The sequence below is a fragment of the Acinonyx jubatus genome, chromosome A3 (genome assembly GCF_027475565.1).
Source record: "Acinonyx jubatus isolate Ajub_Pintada_27869175 chromosome A3, VMU_Ajub_asm_v1.0, whole genome shotgun sequence".
NCBI classification, from domain to species: Eukaryota; Metazoa; Chordata; class Mammalia; order Carnivora; family Felidae; genus Acinonyx; species Acinonyx jubatus.
This window is the reverse complement of record NC_069388.1, coordinates 50,179,624-50,206,509: the sequence shown is the minus strand read 5'-3', so window position 1 is coordinate 50,206,509 and position 26,886 is coordinate 50,179,624. Positions and strand designations below refer to the sequence as shown.

Sequence of the window (26,886 nt, the reverse complement as noted above, 5' to 3'; positions counted from 1 at the left end):
TCAAGGCACAGGGCTTCCAGCGTTTCTTAAACTTCTTCAGTCCCCTGCAATCCTTAAAGGACTGGGATTCTTTAAGTCAGGGACCTCTTTTTGTTCCTTTTTAATATCCCTAGCTCTTAGCAAAGTGCACACAGTGGGTGCTTAATAAATGTATGACTGTGGGAGTGACAGCTTATCAGGAGATCAGCATGAGAATTAGCCAGGAGCCATTTTCTGGATCCAGAAACATGCAGTGATTATCCAGAGCCAGAGGCTGTTTGGGGAATTTGGAGGCACAACCGAGAGGTAGGGCATGGGGGAAAATAGGATTGGACTGGTTTTTAACTTTCAGGACAAACCACGTGATGTTTAGAGGGGGCTTGTCATGGGGGCTGGCTGTCTGGAAGCACCAGGAAGAATGTGGTTGCCTTGTTCCTGGATTTTGGAAGTTGCCCAGATCTCCCTTTATTGGTGCTGTCCCAGGCTGACCAGCACTTCCCTTCATAGCTATGTGCCTTTTCTGGGTCTGACTTCCTTCAACGGACTGCAGGGTGTGTGGAGCACACACACTTGTCCCCTCACAGCTGCGTGCCATTGCCTGTCCCACTTGCCCTGGACTCCATGGCTGCGTGGGCCCGACTCCCACCAGGCTGAGGACACAGTTGAGGAAGGATGGTCACCTCTTTGTCTCACTTCCAGTCTTCACTCTCATAGCTCCTGAGGCTGAGCCCCATGCTGTCTTGGCTAGCTCCCACACCACCCCTCTGTGAGAGGCCTCTGCCCCTGCTGGGGTAAGGGCTTCCTCCTTATTCCCACCAGGTTCTTCGCTCACCCAGGTATAGGAACCGTTGACATGCACTCAGCTGGAGAGCACCTGGTAGGCAGGATTCCATCCATCTCCTTCCCCTTCGCATCCCCAGATCTCTTGACACTCAGATAAGGTGCAGTTGCAGGTTTCAGTGGGAGGGTGAGCCACCCACCCCTGAAAACTGGGTCTCATGTGCTCTATGCTGTATCAACTAAGCAGATGCACAGGTGATGGCTGTTTGTCCTATGGACAGGTGGTGACATCTGGTAGAGGGAGCACTGAGCACACCCAGGCCCAGACGCTGGCCACAGATGCCAGGGAAGAACTATTTCGTCTTCCTGCAGGCTGATGGAACTTTTGGATTGGAAGGGAAGTCTTTCCTTCCCTCTCATATGTCATATGTCAACCTTTATTTAACATATACATTTTAATGCATTTCCTTGTTTTGTGCTGTTACATGTAAACCTGTAGGTAAGGAGATGGCCCTCAGGTCCCTTGGAGGCATGGGTAAGCAAGCCCATTGAAGTGGGCTTTCCTGTGTTCTTGATGGTAATTTATTTGACTCACATGGAAGGACAGTGGCTGCCTTTGGCCACAACCTGAAAGGGTGCAGGTTGACTCTGACACTCGCAGGTGCCTTTCCTGTGCCTTTACCTGGGAACATCCTTTACCCCCACACTCCATAGGTGAAAGGAGCAGATAGGTCCTTGGGGGGTTGAGTCTAGAGGAGGGGGTGTCTGGAAGCAAGGTGTGGTTCAGGAAGGGAAGAAGCTGAGAGGAGGGATTTGAGCATATTAGTTGAGGTGTCAGTACCTGCTGTGACAGGTGAACCCTGAGATCCTAGGGCTTAACTGCAGTAGAGGGTCACATCTGGCTGTTCTGGTCAGCCAGGCTCTCATAGGCACCAGGGAGACCCAGCCAATGGGGCTCTACCATCTTTAACACGTGGGAGTGAGGCTAAAGTGGGAATTTCATGAGCTAGGCCTGGCAATGGACATCAGACCACCACCCACAGGCTGTGGCCAGGACTCAGTCACACAGCTGCCTGACCACAGGCCACTGGGGGCCCAGGAGGTGGGGGAAAAAGTAGATCCTCCAAACAGGAGGGCCTGCCCATTTATGGCGATTTTTAGTTTTGTCCTGTGCATGTTTCATTAACACTAAGAAGGCAATGACAGGAAATGACAGGCCATGTTCAGAGGAAAGTCCCTAAGGGAAATCTCTCCTCTGTGGAAGCATCTCTTGCCCACCAACCTGTGAAGGCATTCAGTTGTGCGGTCGAACAAAGATAAACCGGGAGGGACGAGTGGGCAGAGACATGAGGTCTCTGGTGAAAAACCAGGAAAGGGACACATCTTAAGCAGTTATCAGAGTCAAGGGAATGCTGCTCAGCGGTATATTGGATGGGGCACCCTAAGGGGAGGGTAGGAGAGGGGAACAATAAAACCCAAGGGATAGCAGGGGGTAATTGCTAATTGGCACCTAGAGAAGAGACAGAGACAGAGACAGGAGAGGATAAGGGCCCACCTTGACGGACAGGAGAGAAACCCACCCTTCAGAGGGAGGAGGAGGTGAATGGGAAAGGTTCTGAGGCACACTGAGGCCTGGGTGGATGTTCAGAGTTTATGCTGAGTTGTTCTGGTCTCAGCTACTTGGCACATTATTTGTTGCGAATGACAAAGTTCAGGACTTGAGAACGGAGTCCATGTGGGACTTTGCCAGGGAAGATGGTGGGGGTGTGTGGAAGAGATGCAAGAGCTGAGGGAGGATGTGAAAGGTGGGCAAAGGACTCCTGGTTTGGGGACCCAGCCATATGGGGGTGCTAGTGGGACATGAGTGCTGGGCTTTGGGGCACTGCTGGAGGCTGAAGGTGCTGGCCACTGGCTGTGGAGCTGGATGGTGACCTGGGAGGACAGTTTGGAAAGAAGAGATGGCTCAGGAGAGAGAAGGTTCCTGGGCTGTGGGTAATGATGGGAAGAAGCCCCGGTCCCAATAGGTCTGAGGGGCTGAAAGATGTAATTCGAAAGTTGAGCACATGCTGAAGTCCATTTAATTTACCTCTGACACCCCAAATGCATCAAAGACAGCTCTGTCATTCAACACCCCACACTTAGCTGTATGTACCCCAGAGTGGCTTCTGCAGGAAGCCTGTTTTCTCAAGCCTGGAGCTGAAGCATGGGCACATGGTGGATCTGTCCTCTGGCTCCTGCTGTTCTAGGACAGCACAGCCCTGTCCTATTTCCTGCCCTTCTGCTCCCAGGTGAATCCTTCATAACCTCCCACAACTGTGCCTGGTCCTCACCAACCTGAGGGAAGGAGCCCCATGTCCTTGGGGCACTGGAGGCCTGGAGCGTCTGCAGGCACATCCCAGGGGAGCTGTATTCTGGACCGTGCGAGAGATGGGGGAATGGGGCCAGGCTCTGGAAAGTGAGGTGGGGGGCAACCTCATCCCAGGACCAGCGGGAGCCCAGAGAATTCTGACTTTGAGGAACCAGACCCCAGCCCTCTGTTGGTGTCAGGACCCATAAGCCCCAGTCCTGGTGTTGAAAGAATCCTATGTGATGTTAGGGAAAACTGTCGATGTGATGCTGTTTCTAGATCCTGGAAAACCGGTGGAGGCAGAAATGAAAATCTTGAGTTAGCCAAATAAATGAAGTACCAAAAACTGCAGTGGTAGTCACTAATGACAACTGTTTCCCATTTGGGAGTCCTTGTCTTCAGCACAGTAATTACAGTGTACGTTGTTAGACAGTTTGCTTCTAAGCTTCAGTTGATTACAATGTTGAACTCAGCTCGTCTTGCCCATGTAACACACTTGTCTCCTTGTCACTTCAGATTTTACAAAAAGAGAATATTATTTTGAACCTCCGTCTCTAAATATGGTATTAAAACATTTGGTAATAACTCATTGGCACAACTGACAGCTTTCATTGGGAACAAAATAATTCTGAGTTGTTTTTTTTATTTTTTTTTAACGTTTATTTATTTTTGAGACAGGGAGAGACAGCATGAACGGGGGAGGGTCAGAGCAAGAGGGAGACACAGAATCTGAAACAGGCTCCAGGCTCTGAGCTGTCAGCACAGAGCCTGACGCGGGGCTCGAACTCATGGACCGCAAGATCATGACCTGAGCCGAAGTCGGATGCTTAACCGACTGAGCCACCCAGGCACCCCATCTGAGGTTTTTAATTGTACATGCTCTGTACTGTTCTGAAGTTGTGGGCAGCCCTTCTACCCATTGGATTTGCCACCTACTGATGCAAAGAAAAGATTGCTCATGATTTCATCAAATTTGTCTTGGTTTTCCAGCCTCCTTGACTGGGGCAGGCAGTGTGTTTTCAGGGGTGAAGATGAGGAGTGTATATGGCTTCTAAGGGAATGCCCACACCCAGGTTTCTTGGGGAAAGGGCTCAAAGACCTCTTTCTCCCCTTCAGCACCCTCCACAGACCCTGCACTATATGTGGGATCCTGGGTGGGCAGATTCACAGCTGTGTTTCTGGTTGGGGGTCTCATTCTTAGTCATCAGTCCTGGTCTCTATGTCCCCCTTCTCCTTCTATGGACTCCCTTTTCCCCTCAGAGGGAAAGCCAACATGTCAGGAAGTAATATGAACAGTGAGAGGGAAAAGGGGGCTTCTCATTTCCTGCACCCGATTGACCTGCCCCTCCCTCCCATCTGGGAATGTGGGGCATGGAGTTGGAAGGCCTGGTGCTCCAGGTAAGGGCTTTGGAAGCAGAGGCTTACATGGGCTTTATCCCTCTATTTGAAGCTTTTGCATTGACCATCCCCCCTGCCTCACAATGTGGATGGCACCACATCAGAAAGTCCTGTCAGGAGGATCCAATGAGGTAATAGGTGGGAGCCCCATGTGGGCGGTTCCACATCACACAAATGAAACTAATGGTTCTACAGCCACTGGCATCTGTGTCTAAGCACTTTTCAGGGGGACAGAGGCCTCTGGAGAAGGTGGAAGGTTCTTGACAGTTGCTGAGGACTCAGCTGGCTATTCCCCACATTCTCAGCAGCCCAGTGAGTGGGGGCAGTGGCTCCCAGCCTAAGGGGTCTCCTGGATAAAGGATATCATCTACTTGCTTTTATTTATTTTCCTTTATCATTCTTTACAGCCTACAAATCAGCTCTGCTAACTTGTATGCAGTGTTGGCAGAAACGTCCTGGTGCTAACATAGAGATGGATTTTGTCTCCCTGTCTTGGCTTCTCTTTCCCCACGGGTTACTGTCAGGGCTGTTAGAAGCTCACTGTGTGCAGACAGGTGGGGTCTGGAAATAGTGATGCTGACGCCAGGTACTCACAGAGGACCCAGGAACCTCCCCGCCCCAAGCACCAGGTTAGTAGCCTTATAAGGCTTTAGTAACATTTCACCCTGGTGCACTTTTAAAACCAATGATGTGCAGCTGTGTCTTCATGTTTCACTGCAAAGCCAATGAGGTGACTTCATGTGGCTGCAGCTCTTTCCCCACGGCTCTCCTGCCCTCAGAGCCTCCCTCAGAGCCAGGTCTGCTGCTGTGGGGGCTGGTGGGCGGGCCTGACCCCAGAACTTTCCACAGAGGTGGCACATCTTGTGTATGCAGCACATTTTACCAAACCTCACCCATTCTTTCCTGCAGAGAGATTTTGTTTGAAGCATGCTGCTGGAATTCCTGCTGTCTGTGGAAGGAGATGAAAAGCAGGCTCAGTGAAGGGAACTGGCAAGTGAGAAGCACAGACAGATAGAAGCAGCTTACCCCCCCTGACTGCGGGGCAGTTGGGTGGCCGGTTGGAGTGTCTTGGGGAGTTTATCTCAGACACTGTGTTTCCATCTCTAGTAGTTTAATTGGAGTTTTTCTTATGTCCTCTGTATCTCTACCCACCCATGCTTAGAAGTATAATCATAGTAAATATTCCGACATGCTCATCTATAAATCCCATATTTTGTGTTGTTTCTGGTTCTATTTCTACTGACTGATTTTTCTCCTCTCTAAATATTTATAAATTAGATTTATAGATTGCATTTTCCTGCTTCTTTGCATGCCTGATATTTTTAATTGGGTACCAACTTTGTGAATTTTGCCTTTTCCAGTGCTAGATGTTTTTTTGTTCCTACAGATATTCTTAAGCTTTGTTCTGGGATGTCACTAGGTCACTTACAAACAGTTTGATGCTTTTGAGCCTTGCTTTTAAGCCTTGTTCCGAAAGACTAGGGCACCTCTAATGTAGAGCTAATTATCCCCACTTCCAAAGCTATAATCTTCTCCACTCCATGCCCCATGATTTAAGAGGTTTTCATTCTCAAAAGTGGGAATGCAAACTGTTCCCAGCTTTGTGTGAGCCTCAGGTATTGTTCTGTCTTCCCCTTTTGGTGGTTCTTTCCCCAGCTCTGGGTAATTTCTTCCTATGAATGTTCTCATCAATACTCAGCTGTAGACTTTGTGGGTGGAGCTGTGCAGATCTCTCCTTTCTAGGACTTGAGCCCACAGATACCAGTTACTGTGGCCTCCCCAGAACCCAAACTCCATCTTCTCAATTCCAGGGGAACCTGAGGCTTCAGGTGGCAGGCTTCACCTCTCTCATCAGTTACTGCCCTGAGCTGCTGATGCCCACCCCCCCCCCACCATGTCTGAAAGCCATGTTTCATAGATCTGTTCTCAGCATGTCAGATCTATATTATCCCATCTTGGCTAAATGAGTGTTAACCTGTGATGGTTCAGGAATTTTGAAATAAGGGTGACAAGTCATTATGCTATACACCATAAACTAGTACAGTGTTATATGTCAACTGTATCTCAGTAAAATTTGGGGAAAAGTAAATAGGGATGAGAAAGTTAGAACCACAGGGGTATTTTTGGCAGAACAGGAAAGCTGCAGGTCAGCTGTGGTCTCCTGTGCTGCCTGTCCCCAACTCCAGTGCCAAGAATAAGTAATCAAGGACTTTTTAGAGAGATGAGGAACTGGTGGAAAGCCTTTGAGGCAATTATGTACTATGGATATTGGTGACGACCAAGTTCCAAACACTGTCATGTGCTCTCCCTCCATTTCCTCCCTTCTAATGTGCCCCTGCTTGCCCTGAGAGAAGCTCAGGATACCTGAGCTCACTGCATCAGAAGCAATGTAGAAAAAAAGACCTCAGGAAGGGCACAGGAAAGAAACTTCTCAGAGATTTCTGCCATTGAATGGAGGGGGGTGCCATTTTGTTTAAAGTTTGTTTTATTTTTTCTTTTTGCCTGGCCCATTGCTTACAAGCTTCCACAGCAGTGGGCAGCTGGCAGCAGTGGGGATCCCCCCATGTCTTGACTTGACTACAAGTTTTGCCTGCATTTCTGTGTCCAGATGTGGACAGTGCCTTCATGAAAACTTAATGCACTTAACAGGCAACTCTAGTCACCAAAGAGAGCACTGGCTGAGCAAGCTGAGGGAGGGGGGAGCAGGTGGGACTGGGCAGGAGCCAGGCAGGACAGCTCCTGGCATCCTGTGTTTTCTTTGCATCTGAGCAAAGTGGTCTGGGAGGCAAAGTCCTGGACCCATCAGGAGAACAGGCAATGTGCCTTGCCTTCACCAGTTTCCCTTACTTTACTGCTGGAGGAATCACATAAAGAAATGAGACAATTCCATAGGAAAGTAAGACTTTAGTTTCGTGCATTTGGCCCAGCCACTATCTGGGTCTCCATGTTTTCCTGCCAGCATCTGCATCCCAAGGCATGATGCATGCACATATATGTGTGATCATTGGGATTTTTCCCCCAACAAAAATGGAAAAGTGCATAGATACCAACTCACCCTGCTTTAATTACTTGGGAAGTTAACATCTTTGTAATACACTATTGTACATTCCATAATTTCTGGGTTTGTTGTTATTGTTTTATCCCTAACTACAAATGTAAGAAGCCAAACCCTATAATGCATAATTTTTCCCATCTTGGTCTTGGCATTTGATGGCACAAAATAGGCCAATTCTGGAAAGATCTTGGCTGGGATGCTTTCAGAACGTAGGACTTATGAGGTCCCTGGGAAACCACCTGTCCTCGCTCACTGGTCTCACCAGGAGGGTCTATGGGGATAAGGAGGAGCCTCACTGTCTTGCCCAAAACTGAGAGGTGCAGCTGCTGGCAGACCAAGAAGAAAGCAAGAAAAGGCTTACATGATTTTCCATCTTCAAGAGACAAGTAGGGACTGAAAATGTCTCCATCTAGGATCAGCTGAAAATGCAGGTGACATTGGCAAAGAACTGGCATTCATGCCCACTGTGTCCAAGCCTCTCACCTGTGTCCTAACCTCAAGTTTGTCCAGTGGGAAACAAAACGTGCCCACCATGTACTTGTATGACCATTTCTGCCTCTGGCTCCCCCTGCTCTTCTTCTTTCCCCTCACATGTCACTCCCATGGGCAGTCATGATCCAGCATACTGAGTAGGTGAAGGATGGGTTCTCTTTTCACCAAACTGGAGCACCCTCCACTGAGCCCTTTGTGACCTCAGACTGCTTCTGTCTTCATCTTCCTGTTACTCAGGGAGATAGATGCCTCGCACTGCTCCCCACAGGCTGTCCTGAACTGTCCACTCCTGCCTGCCCTTCCTCCACCATGCTACAATACGCTGCCTTTCCTCGGCTTTTCACATTCCTTTCCTGTCTCTTCATTTCTACCTTTCCATTTGGGGTAGCCTGGGCCAGTGGCTCAGAAACTTCAGTGAACATTAGAATCATCTGAACACTCCAGGTCGCAGTCCCAGAGAGCTTTATGCAGCAGGTCTGGGTGGGCCCAAGTCTAAGATAGAACTTAGGGAGGAAACTTGTTTTGTTAGATTCCACTTAGTCCTAAGGGTGGGCCTTGGCCATCAATGGGGGAGCCACCCACCCAGGCAGAGTCCTGCTTATGAAGCCCCCTCTTCCCCTTGGGCAGGCCATGGTGGTGGTAGCTATTTTTCAGATGTGATGGTGAAAGCATATTTAGCTGTGGAGAGATTTAACTCTGGGTGTTAATAAGGTGACAGTGGAATATTTCTTGGCTGAGGTTCAGGGCCTGTGTTTAGTGCAGAAGGAACAGCATGTTTGGTTGTACAGCTGGAAGCAAACACATCCATCTGGAGTCACTGGGGTCATCGGGGGACTCCGGCGTCTTCCTCCCAGAGCTGACCAAGCTTTAGTGGAGAGATCTGCCCGGCTGGTCCAAGCTGCTGCCTCACCATTAGTTCAGAAATTTGACAATGAATTATTACCAAAATTGACCCTGTGTGCCAGTTGGAAAATACCTCACATGTCATTATACAGCTCTTTCCTCTTACCTTTTATTATCGCTTCCTGTTTGGAAAAGAAGGGATATAAAGTTTTTGGTGGCCTAGACATTTTTAAGACTCAGGTAGAATGCTCAAACGGTGCATGTGCATATTGAGAGACTTTCTATAGCTACCGCAATTCAACCGATTATTACAAAATGAGAAAATGCGGCTAATTCTGGCTTCATCTTATTTCTGCTTGACTTACTCAGAGAAACTCAAAGCTATTCTCTGTTACTTTTATTTCTTTCAAATATTCAAAGTGAGAGCAATTAAGAATTACAGTTTGAAGCTACTGAGGACTCTCCTTCTGTTGCAAGCAGGGACAAAGACTTGGTTTGTTGACCACACTTTCCCAGATGTCTCTGTTTTCAGTGATTTTCCTGCCTGCCTCCCTGCCCATAGACCCTCAGCACACTGCAGAGCTATGTTGGCCTTTTTGGGAAACCATCTTAATGAGATCCTAGAGGTGTCCAAGTTTCCATAAACACTTGTACTCCGGGCTCGCCCCTCGTAGATGAAGGCAGCCTATCCTGTGTGCCACTGCCCTGCTGGGAGAAGTACACTGGCCGGTGTCTCCAAGGAGAGCGAATGCAGCCACGTTCAGTTTGGGCGACTTCACCTGTAAAATAGAGATACACCTGCCAATGCCAGAGTGGTTGTCAAGAGCTGGAGATTTGTTTGTTCCTTCTGCATTAGGTTTCTGTGAGCACGTCTTAGCCCTTGGCTGAAATGGCATGTTTCGACTACTATGGCGCTGTGTGGATTATACCTTTCAGACCACCATTTGTTTCCTTATTCACCCATCCCTTCATTCATTCATGTATTCATGGAGCGCCTGCCATGTGCCAGGCCCTGGAGATGCAGCTGATAGCACAGAAGAGAAACGTCTTGAAACCTACATTGTAGTGGGAGAAGACAAATAGTAGAGAAAAACAAATTCTAGAGGGTAGCATATTCTCTATGGAGAAAAATAAAGCTGACAAAGGAGGGGAGCGAAGTGAGGTAGAGGGGTCTGTAATTTTAATTAGCATGTTTGGAAGGCCCCAGCGAGGAAGCGATCTCTGAGTGAGCAGTTCAGGTTCCAGGTGGTGGCCTAAGCTGGCTCATGACTGAGGGGTAGCAGTGGCCAGAGTGACAGACCAGTCCAAGTAGGGTGAGGTGGAGCAGGCAGTGGGAGGCAGACTTTACAGGGTCTCGGAGGCCACTTTGAGGATGTTGCTGTTTGCTGTGAGTAGGTGAGTCTGAGTTTGGGTCCATCTCTCCCCTAGACCCTCCTGTTGCTCATTACACACAACCTTTATCCCCAAGTCCACTGACTCTCCCTGACCATGTCCTTGTCATTCACAAGCCCATCCCTGCTTTGATCTAGGAAGCTTTGTTAGTGTAACATGAATGTAGAAAGAACCTTCTCAACTAAAAGGTTTTAAGTTGCAATGGTTAGACCCCATGGGCTCTTGGGCCCCTTAGTACATGGAATGCTACCTCTCACCCTCTCCCAGACAGTCTGCACTCTAAGGTGATGTCTCTAAGAGTCATCTCACACAGTGACCAGAACCATCCCCAAGGTAAGTTGGGTGGCCTCACTCCTGATAGGCCTCCTGTGGAGCCTGTAACTCTTAGAATCAATCCAGACTCCTCACCACAGGCTGCAGACCCACCGGGCCTCACCCCTGCCCTGCTCACTGCCCTGCTGCCCCTTCCTGCCTTGGCATCAAGCAGAGTCACAGCACCAATCCACTGGGCTCAGCCCCACTCTGTCACCTACCAAACTTCCCCCTCCTTGGCCTCTAGTTTCTTCATCTGTATTCTGGGTATAATACACTCACCATAATACACTGTATTCTGGGCATAATACACTGAGCATAATGCCCTCACTGGGCATAATACACTTGCCTACCTCACTGGGCTCTGGTGAGGATTAAGTCAGTAATATAAGTAAAGTGCATACAGCACTGGCTGGCACAGAGTGAGACCTAGGAGTTAGAAAATAACATTACCTTTCACATTATTGTTAGACCCCCCTGTGTAGAGAGCAGGAAGAGGAAGCAGACAAGGTCTTATTGCAAAATTGTGTTACTGTTAGTGTATTGTGTTTCAGTCCTATCATATGAATAAGGAAAAACAACTTCAATGCCTTAAAAAATTATTTGGAATAGTCTTCTCTTTCATTCGGAGTAAAGGAAGATAGTCATTTGGAGAATGGGTATCCATGGACTGGATTGTCCATTGTCTGGAACACTCAAGCTTTCAGAAAAGGGTTAACAGAATCTAAGTTCAATACTTTAATGTGGGAGCAGCAGGGTAGCACAGGCCCTTGGGGGACTGCACCAATCAGTCACCTGCAGAGCAAGCGGCTCCAATCCCAGAGCTGCACTGGAGGCACCCCAGCCTTCCCAGCATACTCACTGTGCAGGAGCCCTGTCCTGAGCAGGCTGGGAGCTGGGTGCATGCTCACCAATCAAGAAGCCAGGCCCAGCATCAGGTACGGAAGAATAATCCCCAGGGGGTCAATTAACGCTTCTATAAACCTTTTTGTGTTCCGAAGGGGGATGAATGCTTAGTTGAAACTCTGCCCTTCTTTGCATTTCTCACTGCTGAATTGGTAACACAGTTCATATGTTAACGTGTTCTTAAATATATAAATTTTGGGGAGAATTCATTGTGTTATCATTGGGTTTTTCTGTCATAGTAAGTGTTCGCCTCCTGTTCTTGGATCCAGTTGAGAAAAAGATGAGTGTCTGAGAGATGGAAGTTGAAAGGTTAACTTCATTATAGCTAAATCTCAATGTAAGAATGTAGATCAGATCTGGAGGTAAGGGAACCTGCTAGTTCCTCGGCCTCCAAGCTAGACCTTGGGACCTCTACCCACCAGCGTGGAGACTGAAAAGCCAACACCCCTGCCTAGAATTGCTGCTCCCACCCCCAGAGCCTACAGCTTCAGAACAGAGCACCTCCACCTAGTCCCTGGAGATGGACCAGTGACACTGGATATCTCCATCTGCTAGAGACACACACTGAGCAGTCACAGATGAAATTACATGGTTTCTGCAATTTGCTTTAAAATACTCCAGAAAATCAGGAGAGGGGGCAGGCCTCACAAGAAACAGGAACAGCAGAATGGTGGTGGTTGCTAGAACTGGATGATGGGGTTTCATCCTTCAACTTTTATGTCTGTTAAAAAGTTAAATGCTGTGTCAGACCTGCCTTCCCAGAAGTCAGATGGGGAGGAGACAGGAGCAGAGGCCAGGCAAGTGTGCCATCCCAGTGCAGTGTTGGCACATTTTTTTCTCAACTCTAATTTGTAAGGCAGAAGCAGTCAGAAACAACAGGTAAGCTGGTGTGACTGTGTCCCCAAACTACATACAGCAGCAAGCAGTAGCTGGACTTGGCCTTTGGGGCTGGTTTGCTGGCCTCTGCTCCATCCTCTGTTTAACCTCTCTAGGTTTCCATTTTCCTTTCATTTTGATTCCTTTCCACCTTTTGAGCCTCTGATGCCCTCTTGGCAGCCTCCCACGGGAATACTGCCAGAAGAAGCTCCCTAAAGGCTGTGTAGTGTGACAGCCAGGTCTGTGTTCCCATACCAAGACACCACGCAGATAGGGCTGGAAGCCAAGCCATCAAGGAGGAGGGAACCTTTGCTAGCCCTTCCCTGAAATGTCCTGCTCCTAAGAAATATTGCATCTCACTCAACTAAAAAGCACCTAAGTCTTTTATGGCACCTTGCCCATTTTTTACAAAATGGAAAAAATGTAATAGTGCCACAACTCATGAAATCTCACCATAGGTTGATCAATAATCCAGCCTAATCTTCTCTTTTGTTTTGTTTTTAATCACTTTGTGATTATAAAAATAATACCAGGCTATTGTTCAAAACAGGGAAATTCAGAAAGATAGAAGCAAGGAAATTAAGATCCCTATAATCCTACCAGTAAATATAAATATGTGTGTAGGAAAAAAATGAAATGTTGTTAGCATATTATTTTATTTCCTTTATTCTTTTCTATGTATAAATTTACATATATTGTGAACAAGTCTGGGATTATGCTATATCAGTATTTCCATCTTACTTTTTTCATTAAATTGTGAGAATTTTCCACTGATGTTGTGGCAATAGCTTCAAAGCCCGTTGGCCCTATAGTCTGCTGTCAGCCCAGTAGTCAGGGGATCCTGTTGCATGCATATCAGATGTCTCTCTGCTGCTTTAGACCTCCCCCATCTCACTCAGAGGAGAGCCAGGACTGCCCCACTGATCCTTGTCATCTCTGACCTCATTTCTACCCATAAGTCTGCTCCAGTCATCCTGGCTTCTGTCTTCCTCCTCAGACACTCCAGCCCCACTCCCACCACAGGGCCTTTGCACCTGCGGTTCCCATGCCCATCACATTTCCCCTCAGTGTCAACATTGCTATTCACCCTCCCCACCCACCATGCCTTCTCTCCTATTTCTTTCTCCATATACTCCTCACCATCCGACATACTAAATATACCTATGTGTTTACTTGTTTATTGGCTGGGTCTCCATGAAGGCAGGGGTTTTATCTGTTTTTTTTCACTGATGCCAAGCAAAACCCCCCTCATGCAGCAGGCGTCTAATACATGTGTGCTATCAGATCCCCTTCTTATGTAGCACCAAACGCAGGTGGCTTGGGTGTCTCTCCTCCCCCAGTCAGTCCATCTAGGCATGTCCCCCACTGCCTACTGACCCAGGAGTCTCCAACAGCCCTGCCCAGATCTTCCTCAAAACTTCTGTACCAGCTCCACAGAGCTATCTGTTCCCTGTTCAGGAGTCTACAGAGGCTTCAGGTCACAATTCTCACTCCCGTTTGGCCTGAAATCCCTATGACATGAGCACTGACTTGAGGCCCTTTGCACACAGCACATAAACACACACGTGTGTTTGTATTCCTGCCTGTGCCTCTCCCCTACCTTCAAATACTCATGTCACTTTTGGCCGCTGCCTGTAACCATTGAAATTAAGTTCCTTCCTCACTTATACCAGTCTTTCTCTAATTGATCTTTCATTCAGTTTGCATTTATTAATTCCAAATATTCTTATACCCCTTTTGTGACTGTGAAACATATCCCTAAGGAAAGTTCTTTCCGTGAAAAAGCTTCCCCAGCCACATGTTGCTGTGTACAGCTCACACATGGCAGCCAGTGGGTGACTGATGTGAACCAAGTGGGCTGTAACTGGGAGCTCAGGCTCCGGGTTCACAAGAATGTTTGGCGTGCTAGCTCCAGCACTCCCTCTTCTCTTAGCCACTGGGTGGGCATGTGCAAAGTGGGGTGTGAATTTCACCTCCCCAGAGGGGTTGATAAGGGCATAGGTCAAAGTGCAGAACACAGTATTTAGATCATACTCAATAAGTAGATGTTATTGCATACAAATGCTCATGTTAGCTGTATACTTTCATTGATTAGGTGTTTTTTGAGCACCTATTGCGTGCCTGGCACAAAGCTCATTAACCATCTGTTAAATGAGATGAATGTTTACAAGAGGAAGAAGTAGTCTCTAAATTTCAAAACTCTGTATCGGCTCTCAGATCTTAATGGTCTTGTTACAGAGATTGCCCTGAGATCGAGAGACAGAGAGAGAGAGAGAGAGAGAGAGAGAAGGACAGAGACAGAAAGAGAGGGAGGGTGGGGGAGGAGATACATGCTATCTGGAGGCTTTGTAAATGGTTGAAGCCTGTTTAAAATTGGTGAGGAGGGGCACCTAGGTGGCTCAGTCGGTTGAGCTGACTTCGGCTCAGATCATGATCTCATGGTATGTGGGTTTGAGCCCCGCTTCGGGCTCTGTGCTTACAGCTCAGAGCCTAGATCTTGCTTTGGAGTCTGTGTCTCCCTCTCTCTCTGCCCCTCCCCTGCTCGTGCTCTCTCTCTCTCTCTCAAAAATAAATAAACATTAAAAAAAAATTTAAAGTGGTGAGGAAGTAGCAGTCAGAATGTAAAGGCTGCAGCAGAATAATTCAGTGATGGCCTGGCCCGTCTTCCATTTCTCAGTCCCTTGCCACACTGGGAGCTTGCTGCAGTATCCTGGATCTCTTGGCCACATAGATTCTGTTCTTTGCCCTTGGGAGTTGATTTCCAGTCCCAGAGATGTTCCATGTGGGGCAAGGCCCCACTTTGGATGCATAGGCACCCAAGCTCTGTCAGATAGGGCCATCAGTGCCTCCCTTGTGGCCATAAACCCATGCACAGCTGGTGTGTGTGTTCAAGGATGCGTGTTGCCAGAGGAGACTAGAAAGGGTTGGATGGATTCAGAGGCAAGCGGTGTTTCTAAACCTGTGTCCTCTGCAGGAAGCCTGTGGTGCCTGGGGTGCCCCCAGAAAGGCTCTCTGGATGTCCATAGAGAGCACCATGTGGCAGTCCTGGGTGCCACACCACACCTTCAACCTGTGCAGATGGGGGAAGGAGGACTTTTATTTCTTGATGGGGAGATAGTTCTCTGTTCCCCTTGATGCCAGTGGCTTTCAATGTTTTTAGATTGTGACTCACAATGAGAAATGCATTTTACATCCTGACCTGGAGTATACAGTGGTGTGTATGTTGAAACTAAACCAATGTGTCCTGGAACTACTTTTACCCTTAGTGCATGTGATGCATTCTGGTATTTTCTCTTTTAATCTGATTCATCTTTTAAAAAACACTGATCAGGGCCCACTGAATTGATAGTTTAAAAACCACTACTGTTAGCGAGAGATCTTCAAAGTAGGGCACATGAAGCTCTGTAAGGAAAGGAAATATTAGAACTTTTTTCAAATTTATTATTTAAATTTTTTGAGTTATAAGTTTCAGTTTCTATTATGTGTATGTTTTATGGTGTATATAATATAGTGGTAGACTAGAAAATAGATGTAATTTACTGGAGCTGTGTGCCCAGAAATTCTTTACTGCCGGGGATAAAGGTTACAAGGCCCTTGACTGGGTCACTCTGCTGGCCTGGCCCTGGGACCCATTAGTGAAGCTGCCACCTGCTTTCTGAATTCTGGACCAGCCCCATCTCTTTATAGTTCCCTCCTCCTCCTTTCTTAGCTGCCTCGGATCTGTGACTTCTGTGATATTATTTACTCCGGTGCTGGTCTAAAATGGTCAGAAACGCATGTGCAAGCACACCCCAGGCAGGGCGCTCTCCTGCAACTGGAGCATCTCTGCAGGAGGCCATATGTGCCCCTGCTGGGACAGTTAGAGGTCTTGCCACCATCCCAGCAGAGAGACGTCCCCGTGGGGGCTTCTTGCAGAAAACAGAGAATAAATGGTGCCTTTGTGTTCCTCTTCTCAGTTGGAAAACAACCATTTTTTTTACCTTTTAAGTTTTATCTTCAGGAAGAATTATGACAGAGTCCCTACACTGATCACAAAACTTCCAATAAATGGTCCTTTTGCTTACAGGACATACACTACTAAGGTGCTTTCATAACTGTTAGCTGCTTATGAGTTTTTTTCTGAGTTTTGCACATTCTTAACGAATGAGTGAAGTTTCGTTTTCTTACTTTAATTTATCAGACTCTTCTTGGAATCTTCCTTTTTGTGGGGGCTTTGCTACCAAATCAAGAGTGTAATTGCTGGCACAGGCAGGGAACATAACCCACTATTAAGAGGCTGAATTCAAAGAAGGGGAAGCCTCATTCCCTGTGGTAATTGGGGTGAGCGCCCAAGAAGGAAGGGATGACAACTTGGAGCAGAGGCTGAGGGGGAAGGAGTGAGGTGTGTAGTTTCTGTGCAGTGGAGGGACCCGCTCACCAAGTAGGGACACACTGATTTTCTATCTCGGGGCAACTTGGGAGGTGCACATGGGCATGGTAGTGGCAGTGAGGTTATTGCCTGGGCTTACTGCCATGTTGCAGGTGTCTGTAGAGGACCAGGGGCCCCTCTGACCTCAGGAAGGTGCTGTCAGGGCAGCATAGCAGCCACAGAGGGTTACAAAGTGAATGTCACTATGGTCTGTGAGAGGGCAAGGGGTGGGGCAGATTTGCCAAAACAGTCCTCAGTTAGCCCAGCTGCCCGTACCCTAAGCTGCTAGCTTGGAAGCATGTGAAACAGCCCCTGCTCTACAAGCTTTCCCAGGAACTGGCAGAATGGTGTAGTCCACCACTCACAGGAAGTGCCCTGGCTTTTGTCCAGTCTGTGATAATGGGATGTTGAAATTAACACCATTCCCCACCCTTCACATTAATTCTTAGGATCATGTCTTTCAAAATCCTTGCCTGTGCTCAGTTTTTATATGCAAGATGAGGCCATTGTCTACACCTTTGTCTTAGTTGCTGCATATTTCTTGTTTTAAACCTCAGTTGTCTGAATAATGGCTTCAGTTCACCAGCCGACTTTGGCAACTACAGCCTCACCTGTCCACCTCAGCCATCTTGAGAAGGGAACATGAGAGAAGAGGATAGAAAAGAGGCAGCTGCCCTATGCGTGTGGGTCACACACAGGAGTGCCAGTGGCCAGGGATAATGGCTTCCAGCACATAACCACAGCACTTATTCCCTCATAAAATGTTTAATTCTAAGGATGGGGACCCCCTTCAGGGTAAATAAGCCTCTCCTGTAGCAGGTGCACAACAGATATTGTTCAGCATATGGGAGAATGTCTGTCCAGAGTGTTGGCACATGGTATTACAGATGTCTAGAGTTCAATGTTCCTGGTAAAAAAGTTCGGCATTGTTAACAGGCTTGTGAAGTCACTGCCCATTTGAAATAAATAGGAAGGGAACAGAAATATCCTCCCACCTTTGATGACTGCAGCTGGGGTCCTCCTAGTGTGAGAATTTGCCCGACCTAATTTCCATGCTCCCAAAAAGTTCTGCTTTTTAAAGAACCATTTGAATCTCTAAAATGAACCCAACCTCCTCTAATGGCCAAATGCATAGATACACCTCAATAACTATAACAGTTTTTTAACCCAAGGATGTATCCATACCAGAAAAGCATCCCCACACTCTGTGGTAAAAAGTGAACGATGGAAGATCCAGTGAGCTGTGTTAGAAAGGGTGTGAGCAATTGTGATCCTGCTGCTTGTTAACTGTGTGATTCAGAACAAGACACTTAAACTTTTATTTGGAGCCTTAGTTTTCTCATCTGTAAAATGGCCGTGTCGACCTTGGATGGTGGATACAAGGGTGAGACGAGCCTTGTGGAGATGAAGGTGGGTCTTGGATGTGGTGTGGTCATCACCAGGCCTCTTGCTTTGACCTGCTCAGTCAGTGGTCGAGAGCCCTCATTTTGGCAGCCTTTCTCATCAAAGGCCTGAGCTGTATTCCAGACACAGCCTTTGGGGAGGAGGGTGAGGTGTGCCAGAGCTGAAAAGAAACCATTCTGTTCTCACCTGCCCCTACTGATGATTTAGCCTCGTAAAGAATGGAGTGTTTTACAAATAAGCACAGATCAAAATGCAGCCGGCCATCTCTGCCTGCCCACCTCAGTGAAGCAGGAGGCTCCTGAGATTTTTCCTAACAGAAGTTTCAGGTGGGTAAAGGCCATTCTTCATCCACTCCTGAGTTTGTGAAGCTCTCAGGAATAATAGGCCAACTACCAGGCATGGTGACCTATGGTCTACTGAGCCCACCAGGGGTGGGAGCAGTGCATTAAAGGCAAATGCCAAGCAAAAGCTGCTGTTTCTGGCCATGTGGCTCTTTTGTGGGGAGAGTGCTTCATTGTGAAGCCAAGGTTGCAAAGCAGTCTGTGTTCTAGTCAAAGAGGGTCTGGTGAGAGCAACAGCGATATCTCCTGGGAGTTTGTAGACATGCAGAAACTTGGGTGCCATCCCAGATCTATCGAACCAAAATGTGCATCTTTAAAAAGCACCCCCCCCGCCCCGGTTATTCACCCCACACTGAAGTATAAGCTTTATCAGAGCAGCCTCTCTTGTTCCCTACAGCATCCCGGCACCTAGGAGCTCAGGACAGGCAGGTGCTCAGAAACTATCTGTTGTGTGCATGCATTGATTGGTGGCCTTTGTTTTAAATTGTGATGGCTGCCTTCCAGCATGATCACCTCTTTGGTTTCCTGGATTTCTGAGAGAGGGAAGACACTTTGCTCCCTCAGGTCTTCATCACAAGCCCCTCGCTCCATGCTGTTGATGTGTTGAGGCTGTACTTCCTACCTCTGGGTTAGGATGGAGGGTTTTCTCTGTTCTTTTGCTTGAGCAGGGAACCCTTCACTGATTGTCCTTCCTTTCATGTTACATCTGACATCAGCTTGTATGTCTGGTTTTCCAATCCTATTCTCTCTTTAAAAAAAAATACTTCCCACAGTATACTTCAGTATAAAGTCCTCTTGATTAGAACTGGTGATTTCTGGGTAACCATGCTGTGCCCAGGCCCCATCTCTGGCACTTTCCTGGACCAAGTGCCAAAGTCCATTGCTAGTCTTGGACTCACCAAAGGGCCCTCAGGGCTCATGTAAGCCTGCTGGTGAGAGCCTTTTTTACTTAACCTGGTCCCCAAATTCACATGCAGCTAGAATTCTACCACTGACTCTAAGAGGCCTTCCTATGGAATTTTTTGAACAATGGAAAGAAGAGACCCTTCAGTTCTTACATTTGCAGGTGTTTCTGTGGCTGGAGGGAAGAGTGGTATGGAGGAAGACCACATCTGAGCTGACAAAGTTGGTGAGGAAGCATCCTGGGAAGAGGGTCCTAAGCCACAAGAGGATGTACAGTCTGTGATGGGGGTGCAGCTCTGGCTGACTGGTATGTCCCACCCTCAAGACTGGACTCCATGAAGAGGAAATGTGTGTGGTGGTTAAGCATTTGGATTTTGGGCTAGCTCCTGTAGAGGGCCTCCCGCAGAGCAGGAAGGGGCAGGCCTGCCATGGGTGCCCTCTTTTCCAGGTGCCAGTGACTGTCCTCATGATACATGAGCAGACCCATCAAGGCTTACACGTGTTGGTGCCACTACTTTGTTTCCATTTTGTATGGAATTTGGAAATATCTTCTATTCCCATCCAAAACCAGTCAAAATGGGAATTATTGGGTACATTGGCTAATCACCAATTTGGGGGGGGCGTGGATGAAAACAGTGCAGTCTATGCCTGTGTATTCCTGTCTCTGTAGGCTGGATAAATAGATGAGGTGACCAGCCACATGCAGATGGAGAAGCAGAGCTCTTTCATTTCCAGATGAGCATCTTGGAGTGGGGGGCTCGGAAGGGAGCAGGGAGCAATCTTTGGGCACAATCCCAGGAAGCACTCATTGTCCCCACACACCACCCTTCACAGCTACTCACAGAGTGTTATAGCATTCTGATTGTGCGGGGGAGCGAGGGGGCTGACTTCAGTGTTCACCCCCTCCTTGGCCCTCCCCTAGGACCCCCAGTAACCAGACGGGATCCTACAGGTCGACAAGGCAGGCCGCAGCACCTGCTCAGGGGAGGGCAGAGCCATCGATTTCTTGCAGTGTGGAGGGTACAGGCAGGCCAGCAGACACTGCCCCCACTTGGGAGTCTGAGGAAATGGGAAATCGTGGCTGCACCTAAGGGGTTTGATGCAGGAGCTGCTGTCCCGGGCAGATGCTGGCAGGTGAGGGTGTCCTGCGATAATGGCCCCATGTGGACTGGGATGGCATTGGTGGCATTGGTGGCACTAGCACCTGAGCACCTCGTGACATGACTAATTGGAGCTTATTGGGAAGATGATGGCAGCTCCCCCCAACACTGAGCTTCGCCTCCTGGACCAGGTCACTCAGCTGCAGCAATCAGTGTGGCCTCTGCCAGTGCACAGTCTACTGGCCACTGCACTAAGCCTTGTAAGCCAGGCTGTCCAGTTGAGGGTGGCCAAGTACTGGTTAATCCTATGTATATATGGATCCAAAAAGAAGCCACTTGTCACAAAAGCAAAGATTCAGTAAAGAAGATAAATCTGAACTGTCTCTCTTCATCAGGAGGGTCTTTCATTGGTACGTCCCTTGCCTACTGCAGAGATGTCAGGGACCCTAAGGCTGCTGGTGACGTGTGGAGAACTCACCACTTGGAAGTAGCCCTCCCTGCTCCTTCAGCTTACTAAGAACCCCTATCTTTGATGGACATTTATCAGCCCTCCCTTTCAGTGCCCACGGTGGGCATGAGTGAGAGAGGCATGCTACCCCACACCCTAGTCGCCATCAAGAAGGAGGGCAGCATGGTTGGCTGTGAGCAGACTGCTAGGCAGATGTCTTGAGGACCGGCCAGCATTGGGATGAGCCATACGGCTGCTGGTGAGCAGGGTACTGCCAGGGCCAGCCCCTGTGGTGCTGCTGGCTGTGACATCACCTCACATCATGGCTCTGTGTGTTTAGGACGTGCACCCACCTGCTCTGTCAGTGCCCGGATATCCTGGAGTTTCTAATACTCAGCAGAATCATGGGGCAGCTAAGTGAGACACTCCAGATCAGCTGCTCTGGGGAAGAACAGAGTTATTTTAGCCCAGCCTTGGGCATTATTGGTGCTGTTATGTCTGCATAATAACATGCTACATGGAGACACATGGCAGAAAGGGTTGAGGCTGTGCTCTGATGCTGATAAATGAAAGTCATTGTCTCTGGTACTTCCTGCTTCTCTGTGTTCCTCTTGGCCCTTCAGCATGGGTGCAGAATGCTGGACTCCAGGAGGCCAACCCCATGGAGGGCCATGGAAGGCAGCAGCCACTGGTTTGTTCTGTGAGCTAACACTGTTGAGGAAGCAAATGAATAAAGTCATAAAATAGAGCAAAAACAGCTGAGCCTGGTTGGAAGAAACATTTCAAAGGAAATAATCCTGGATTTAGATCACACATTTTGGGGCCTACAGTGAGTTTTTCAAAACCTCCCTCTGAAAGGCAGGTATTCGTAATGGAAATGCTGACAGGCCTGCGGCCCTGTTCCTGGGCTGTCTGTAGGCAGCCGGACATCCACCGCTGCTGCTTGTGTGATCTACTCAGCATTGTGGACATGAAGCATCCCCTGCTCTGACTGTTTAAATTCAGTGGGGCTTTTTTTTTTTTAACTCATCAAGATGCTACCAGCTGCAAACCCTAGTAGTGTGTGCTGAGGGAGAGCCTAGTGATTTCCTCCGCCATCCCAGAGCTGGGGGTTTCCTAACCCAGGCCTGAAGTCAGACTTCATGGCAGGTGGGAACAGGCATGGCCTGTCTTTCTGGCATGGCCCTCCCTCCCCTTGATCCAGCCCACATTCCAGGCTCAGCCTATGACATGTGTGTGGCTCCTGCACCAGGGACGTGCAGATCCACAGCTGGTTCCAGTTTGCCTCCCCCTGCCTTTGAGGACCTCCCACCTTTGTGGATTTCCTGGATGTGCTCTTCCCAGACCCTCCCCTACCCCCACTCCTATCTGAGCCCTCTGCAGCCACCAAGACCCTGCTCAGTTCTATTCTTCCCTGTGGGTTGCCCCAGAGTCCTCTGCTGACTCACCTCTTCCCTAAACTGGCACCTCAGATTGCGCCTTACCATCAGCACTGAACTCTGCGCGCTCCAGGTTCTTTACTTTGGCTTCACTGCAACCTTCTCTGTGTCCCCCACCTGTTTTGCAGCTGTGTTCATGTTCCAAGAGGGCCCTGTGTTCTGCCTCCTCCCCTGACCTCTCAGGCAGGAGACTCTCTCCCTCTGAAGTCCATTCAGCCTGGGAAGTGGCCCTGGTGCAGGGGAGGCTGTGCCCTGCCAGTGCATGAGGCAGGGGGGCACATGGGGTGCCATTTACACTCTGGGAGCTCCCTCCCTCGGGGCAGCAGAGCTGGACCAAAATGTGGAGAAGGGAGATTTGTCTTTGGTGTACCCCTTCCTCTTTCAGTGTTCCTTATCTCTGCCTTTGTGGCCCCTCCCTTGGACACCCTATGTCATAGTCCATCCCTAGTGAAAGACTTGGTGGACAGTCCTGACCAAGCCAAGTCCTGTCCCAGGCCCTAACTAGGATATCGACTCTAAGGCGACCTCTGTCCCCATGACACTCATGTGAGACCTACTGGGGCTAGCATGGGGTGGCTTGCTCTGTCTGGACACCCTGAAACTCTGGGCTCCAAGACCCTAAGGCTTTTTGGTCAGCTCAGCCCCACTGACCCCTGACATTCTGTCTGTTGTGGGAATGTTATCTGTACCTCCTGTGCATGGCTGACATCTGAAGCCTACCCCCACTTCATTGTGGCAGAACTGTGGGGACACCCTGCTGCCGGCATCTCAAATCCCAGGGGGTGGTGGGTCCCACTCAGCCTTCTAGATGGTCTGACACTGCACATTTTTCTTTCTGATCCTCCTTTCTCCTTTTCTAATTCTCTTTTCTAGTTTTATTGCAGTGACAAGGGCAACGTGCAGGAGCACATCCAGGGCACTACGCCACCGGTCAGCACTGGCCTGCCCGGGGATAGCTTGCCCATGAAAGCATCCTTCCCTCAACCCCTGCCCACACCTCATGAGCCACTGGAGACCTCTCCTTGCCCATCTCTCAGGGACAGGCATGCCTGTGCTTGCCTCAGTGGTCACACAGAAAAAACCCTGGCCAAGGCCCAGATCTTGAAGTAAATTTTATGAAAACTTCTTCAGAGTGGTGGGACCTTTTCACCTTTGAGACCATTAAGAAGAAATGGATGGGCTGGGACATCACTGTCCACCTGCAAGAACACAGCAGGCTCCTGGCTATTTCCACCCGTTCTATGTCAGGCCAGAGAGGTGTGCTTGGAACACATTCAGAAAGCAGACTGGAGCTTGGCAGTGACCGTCCTCAGGGCCTTTGCCCCTAGGAATTACACAGAGCTAATGTCTATAGGCTGGAAATTTGGAATATGATATGTGGAGAGAAAGGACTGAGCAGGCAGGGATGAAGCCCCAGCTGGCCTTGGAAAGCCAGCAGGAGCTCTGTCCTCTCTGTTCTCAGCCACAGCCAGGATCCAGCCGTGTGCTGCTGCCTCATGGTCAAGAAGCTGGACTAGGGCACCCATGCCCACTGGTGTAGGTGTCTCTGTGGCTGCTGCTCCCCAGCACCAGCAGAGCTGCATCGTGCTAGCAGAAGCTGTGTGTCAGGCCTGCCCAAGCCCATGACACCTGTAAGCTGTTTCTGTTTGCTAAGGAGCAAGCAAAAAGCAAAGGCTTGTGTTCCTTTATGACTTACTCTGCACTTCCCAACCATAGGTTCCCCACAGGGCTAGTTGGCATTGGCTCAATTTCTTATGCCACATATGAAAAGATGAGGAAAAGGAATGGGATTTTACAGGCATTACCTAGCATAATGATACTTATTTAACCCACCTTGTGGAGATGCTCCCAAGCTGATTCTCTCATGTCATACCTTCTTCCTGGCCACTCTGTATACACAGTAACCCGCTCCCCATCCTTCATTCTTTCCATCAGTGCATGCTCCCCCATTAGTACAACTTTAGTTTGAGCCAAGTGCAGACCAAGAAGGAAGAGCTCCATTGTACACCTGGAATGAAAAACTTGCTCCAAGTGTGGAGTCAGGGGTCAAGTTGGCTCATAGAGGGTAACTGACCTGAGATCCCCAGGCCACCATGAGCACAGGGCCCCTCTGGGCTCAGGTGCCACAGCACAGCCCTGTGTCAGCTGGCATGGAGTGCTGACTCCCAGTTACCACTGGCTGCTCATGGACTCCAGCCCGTCCCACCTTTCCTGATGAACACCACCCAGGATCCAACTTTGTCAAAGGCAAACTCTTCCCTGTAAAAGCCCATTCTATTTTATGGAACAGGTCAGGAGATAAGGGAAGGAGCAGTACCTTACGGAATTGCGGAAAACAATACAGTATTGCATCCTCATGCACTGGGAGTCACATCAGCTCTGGGTCTTGACAGCCTGAGTGGAGGCTGCAAAGAGGTACTGCGGTGGAGGTACTGCAAAGAGCATCCATGCACAGTCACCAGCAGTTAAGAAGTGCATTCTGGTCATACACCTTGCATTTTCCTGCCAGCCTGGCCAGAACTGTGCAAGGCAGGCTGGAACCTGTTGCCGTAGGGAGTGTGGGATGCATGGCTGTGTTCCTTCTTCTTCTCCCTCTGTCCCATGCCCTCTGCAAATCTGCACCTCACACCCCAGAAATGGGCAGCCTGGGAGAGGGTTGGGGCTACATAGGGGCAGACAAAAACAGCTGCTCCAGAAACCTTCTCAATAAAATCTGTAGATGTAACCTGCGGCCTCTGTTTGTTTCTGGCACCATTCACAGGGATGCCCTGTTGGAAAGATCTATGTGATTATGAAAATGTTGTCGGGTTGAACTAAGGACACAGGCTGAGAGCATGGAGAGCAGGACCGAGTGTGTGACTTCTATTTAATGAAGCCTTCCTCTGTCTTTCTCACCTAGCTCAATGACTCAGCCAAGCAGCTCATTGAGATGGACAAGCCGTGCCCAGCTGCTGCATCTGGCTGCCATGCCTCCTTGCCCTCTGACCCTGGCGCGGCAGCCAGTGTGGCCCCAGGACCCACGTTAAGCAGCACTGGGGCAGTCAGTGCCTTTCAGCGGCGTGTGGACAGCAAGAAGAATGCCAAGAAGCGCCACTCCTTCACTGCGCTCAGTGTGACACACAAGTCCTCCCAGGCCACCAGCCACAGGCACTCCATGGAAATTAGTGCTCCGGTCTTGATCAGCTCCAGCGATCCCCGGGCTGCAGCCAGGATTGGTGACCTGGCTCATCTGTCCTGCAGTGCTCCTGCCCAGGTAACGTCCTCGGTGCATGGACAGGGAGGTGCCAGGTGTCTAGCCCTGAGGTCTGATGACTTCATCGTCAGCTGTATGCTCCGTATCCCATCCCCAAACGAGCATGAGGAAGACAGTGGCAGCAGTGCCCTTTGAGGTCATCATGGCTTCCTTCTCCCCACCTGGCCTCAGGGACCTCCTAAGCTTTGGTAAACATATGAATGGTACTCAGTGTCTGGAAGATGATCTAGAAGGTGTGTGAGGTGCTTCTCAATGGCCCGTGACATGGCCTTTAACATTGGCACATTACTCAAAGTTATCCTTTGTCAGTGTGCATTCAGTGCCATCTGACTGTGTCTTGCAGTAGGTCTGGTTTTAGTTTGTTTTCAGTGCTAGTATCTTTTTGGCATCTCTAACACTTGCTAACCTTGTTCCCTTTCAACAGACCTCAGAATCAGAATTAACTATATTATTTGGTTACATTCTTCTTACTTTTACAGATACCTTCTATTTCTAGATTTGTCCCTGGTGTCATTACACTAGTAAGATAAAGGCAAGGGGAGGGACTTACTCTCAATCCATCAGGCCAGTGCTTGTCTCATACCCTACGTACTAGTCTCTACATACATCCTGGTGTCTATGTCCTGTAATTCATGGGCAATAAGTCCAAGGCTCAGGCTTCCCCAGTGTTCCCTGGAGGTTCTGAATGGATGTCAGCAGAGCTCTCTGGCACTTTCCTCCTGCCCCACAACATGGGCTCTGCATGCCTGAGTGCAGGGTTTGGTGTTCTCTCTACCTTTCCTTTACCCTTACCTGCTCTCAGCCCTCCTGTTCACAGCTTGTCAGTTAACAGGAGCAGAGGGAAAGTTCCTGGAGTCTGCAGTCTACTATAGACAGGTCCCAGGGCAGGAAGGGAACATATTTTTTAAAATTTGTGTTTGACATTGTTCCACAAGGACTTAGGTGCCGAATTCACTTATTGATAGAGAGGGCTGGGACCCTGGGTCTCATTTTCCAACAGTTACACTTGAAGTAAAAGTCATGGGCAGGCTCTAGACTTTCATAAAGATCATTGGAAAGGGTGAGAGGTCAAGCAAAGCAGTTTCCACCTATCTCCCATCCCAAATTAACTTAACTCCCATCCCACATAAGGGGTAGCACTGAGCAGCTATGGGTTAAGGGTGAGCCACCACATACTGTGACTTGCAGGCACCAGCCTGCTGTCCTCGGT

At 48.9% G+C, this 26,886-nt stretch overlaps 1 protein-coding gene across 3 annotated transcripts in view; it reads left to right on the top strand.

The window, feature by feature from the left end:
* Positions 1–26,886, top strand: part of SH3RF3 (SH3 domain containing ring finger 3) — a 366,639-nt gene that overhangs the window by 238,791 nt on the left and 100,962 nt on the right. For all 3 annotated transcript variants that reach the window (XM_053200337.1, XM_027069408.2, XM_053200338.1), the window contains exon 4: positions 25,323–25,676. In XM_053200337.1, the coding sequence (XP_053056312.1) occupies positions 25,323–25,676 (354 nt within the window). The remainder of the gene's footprint in view (positions 1–25,322; positions 25,677–26,886) is intronic.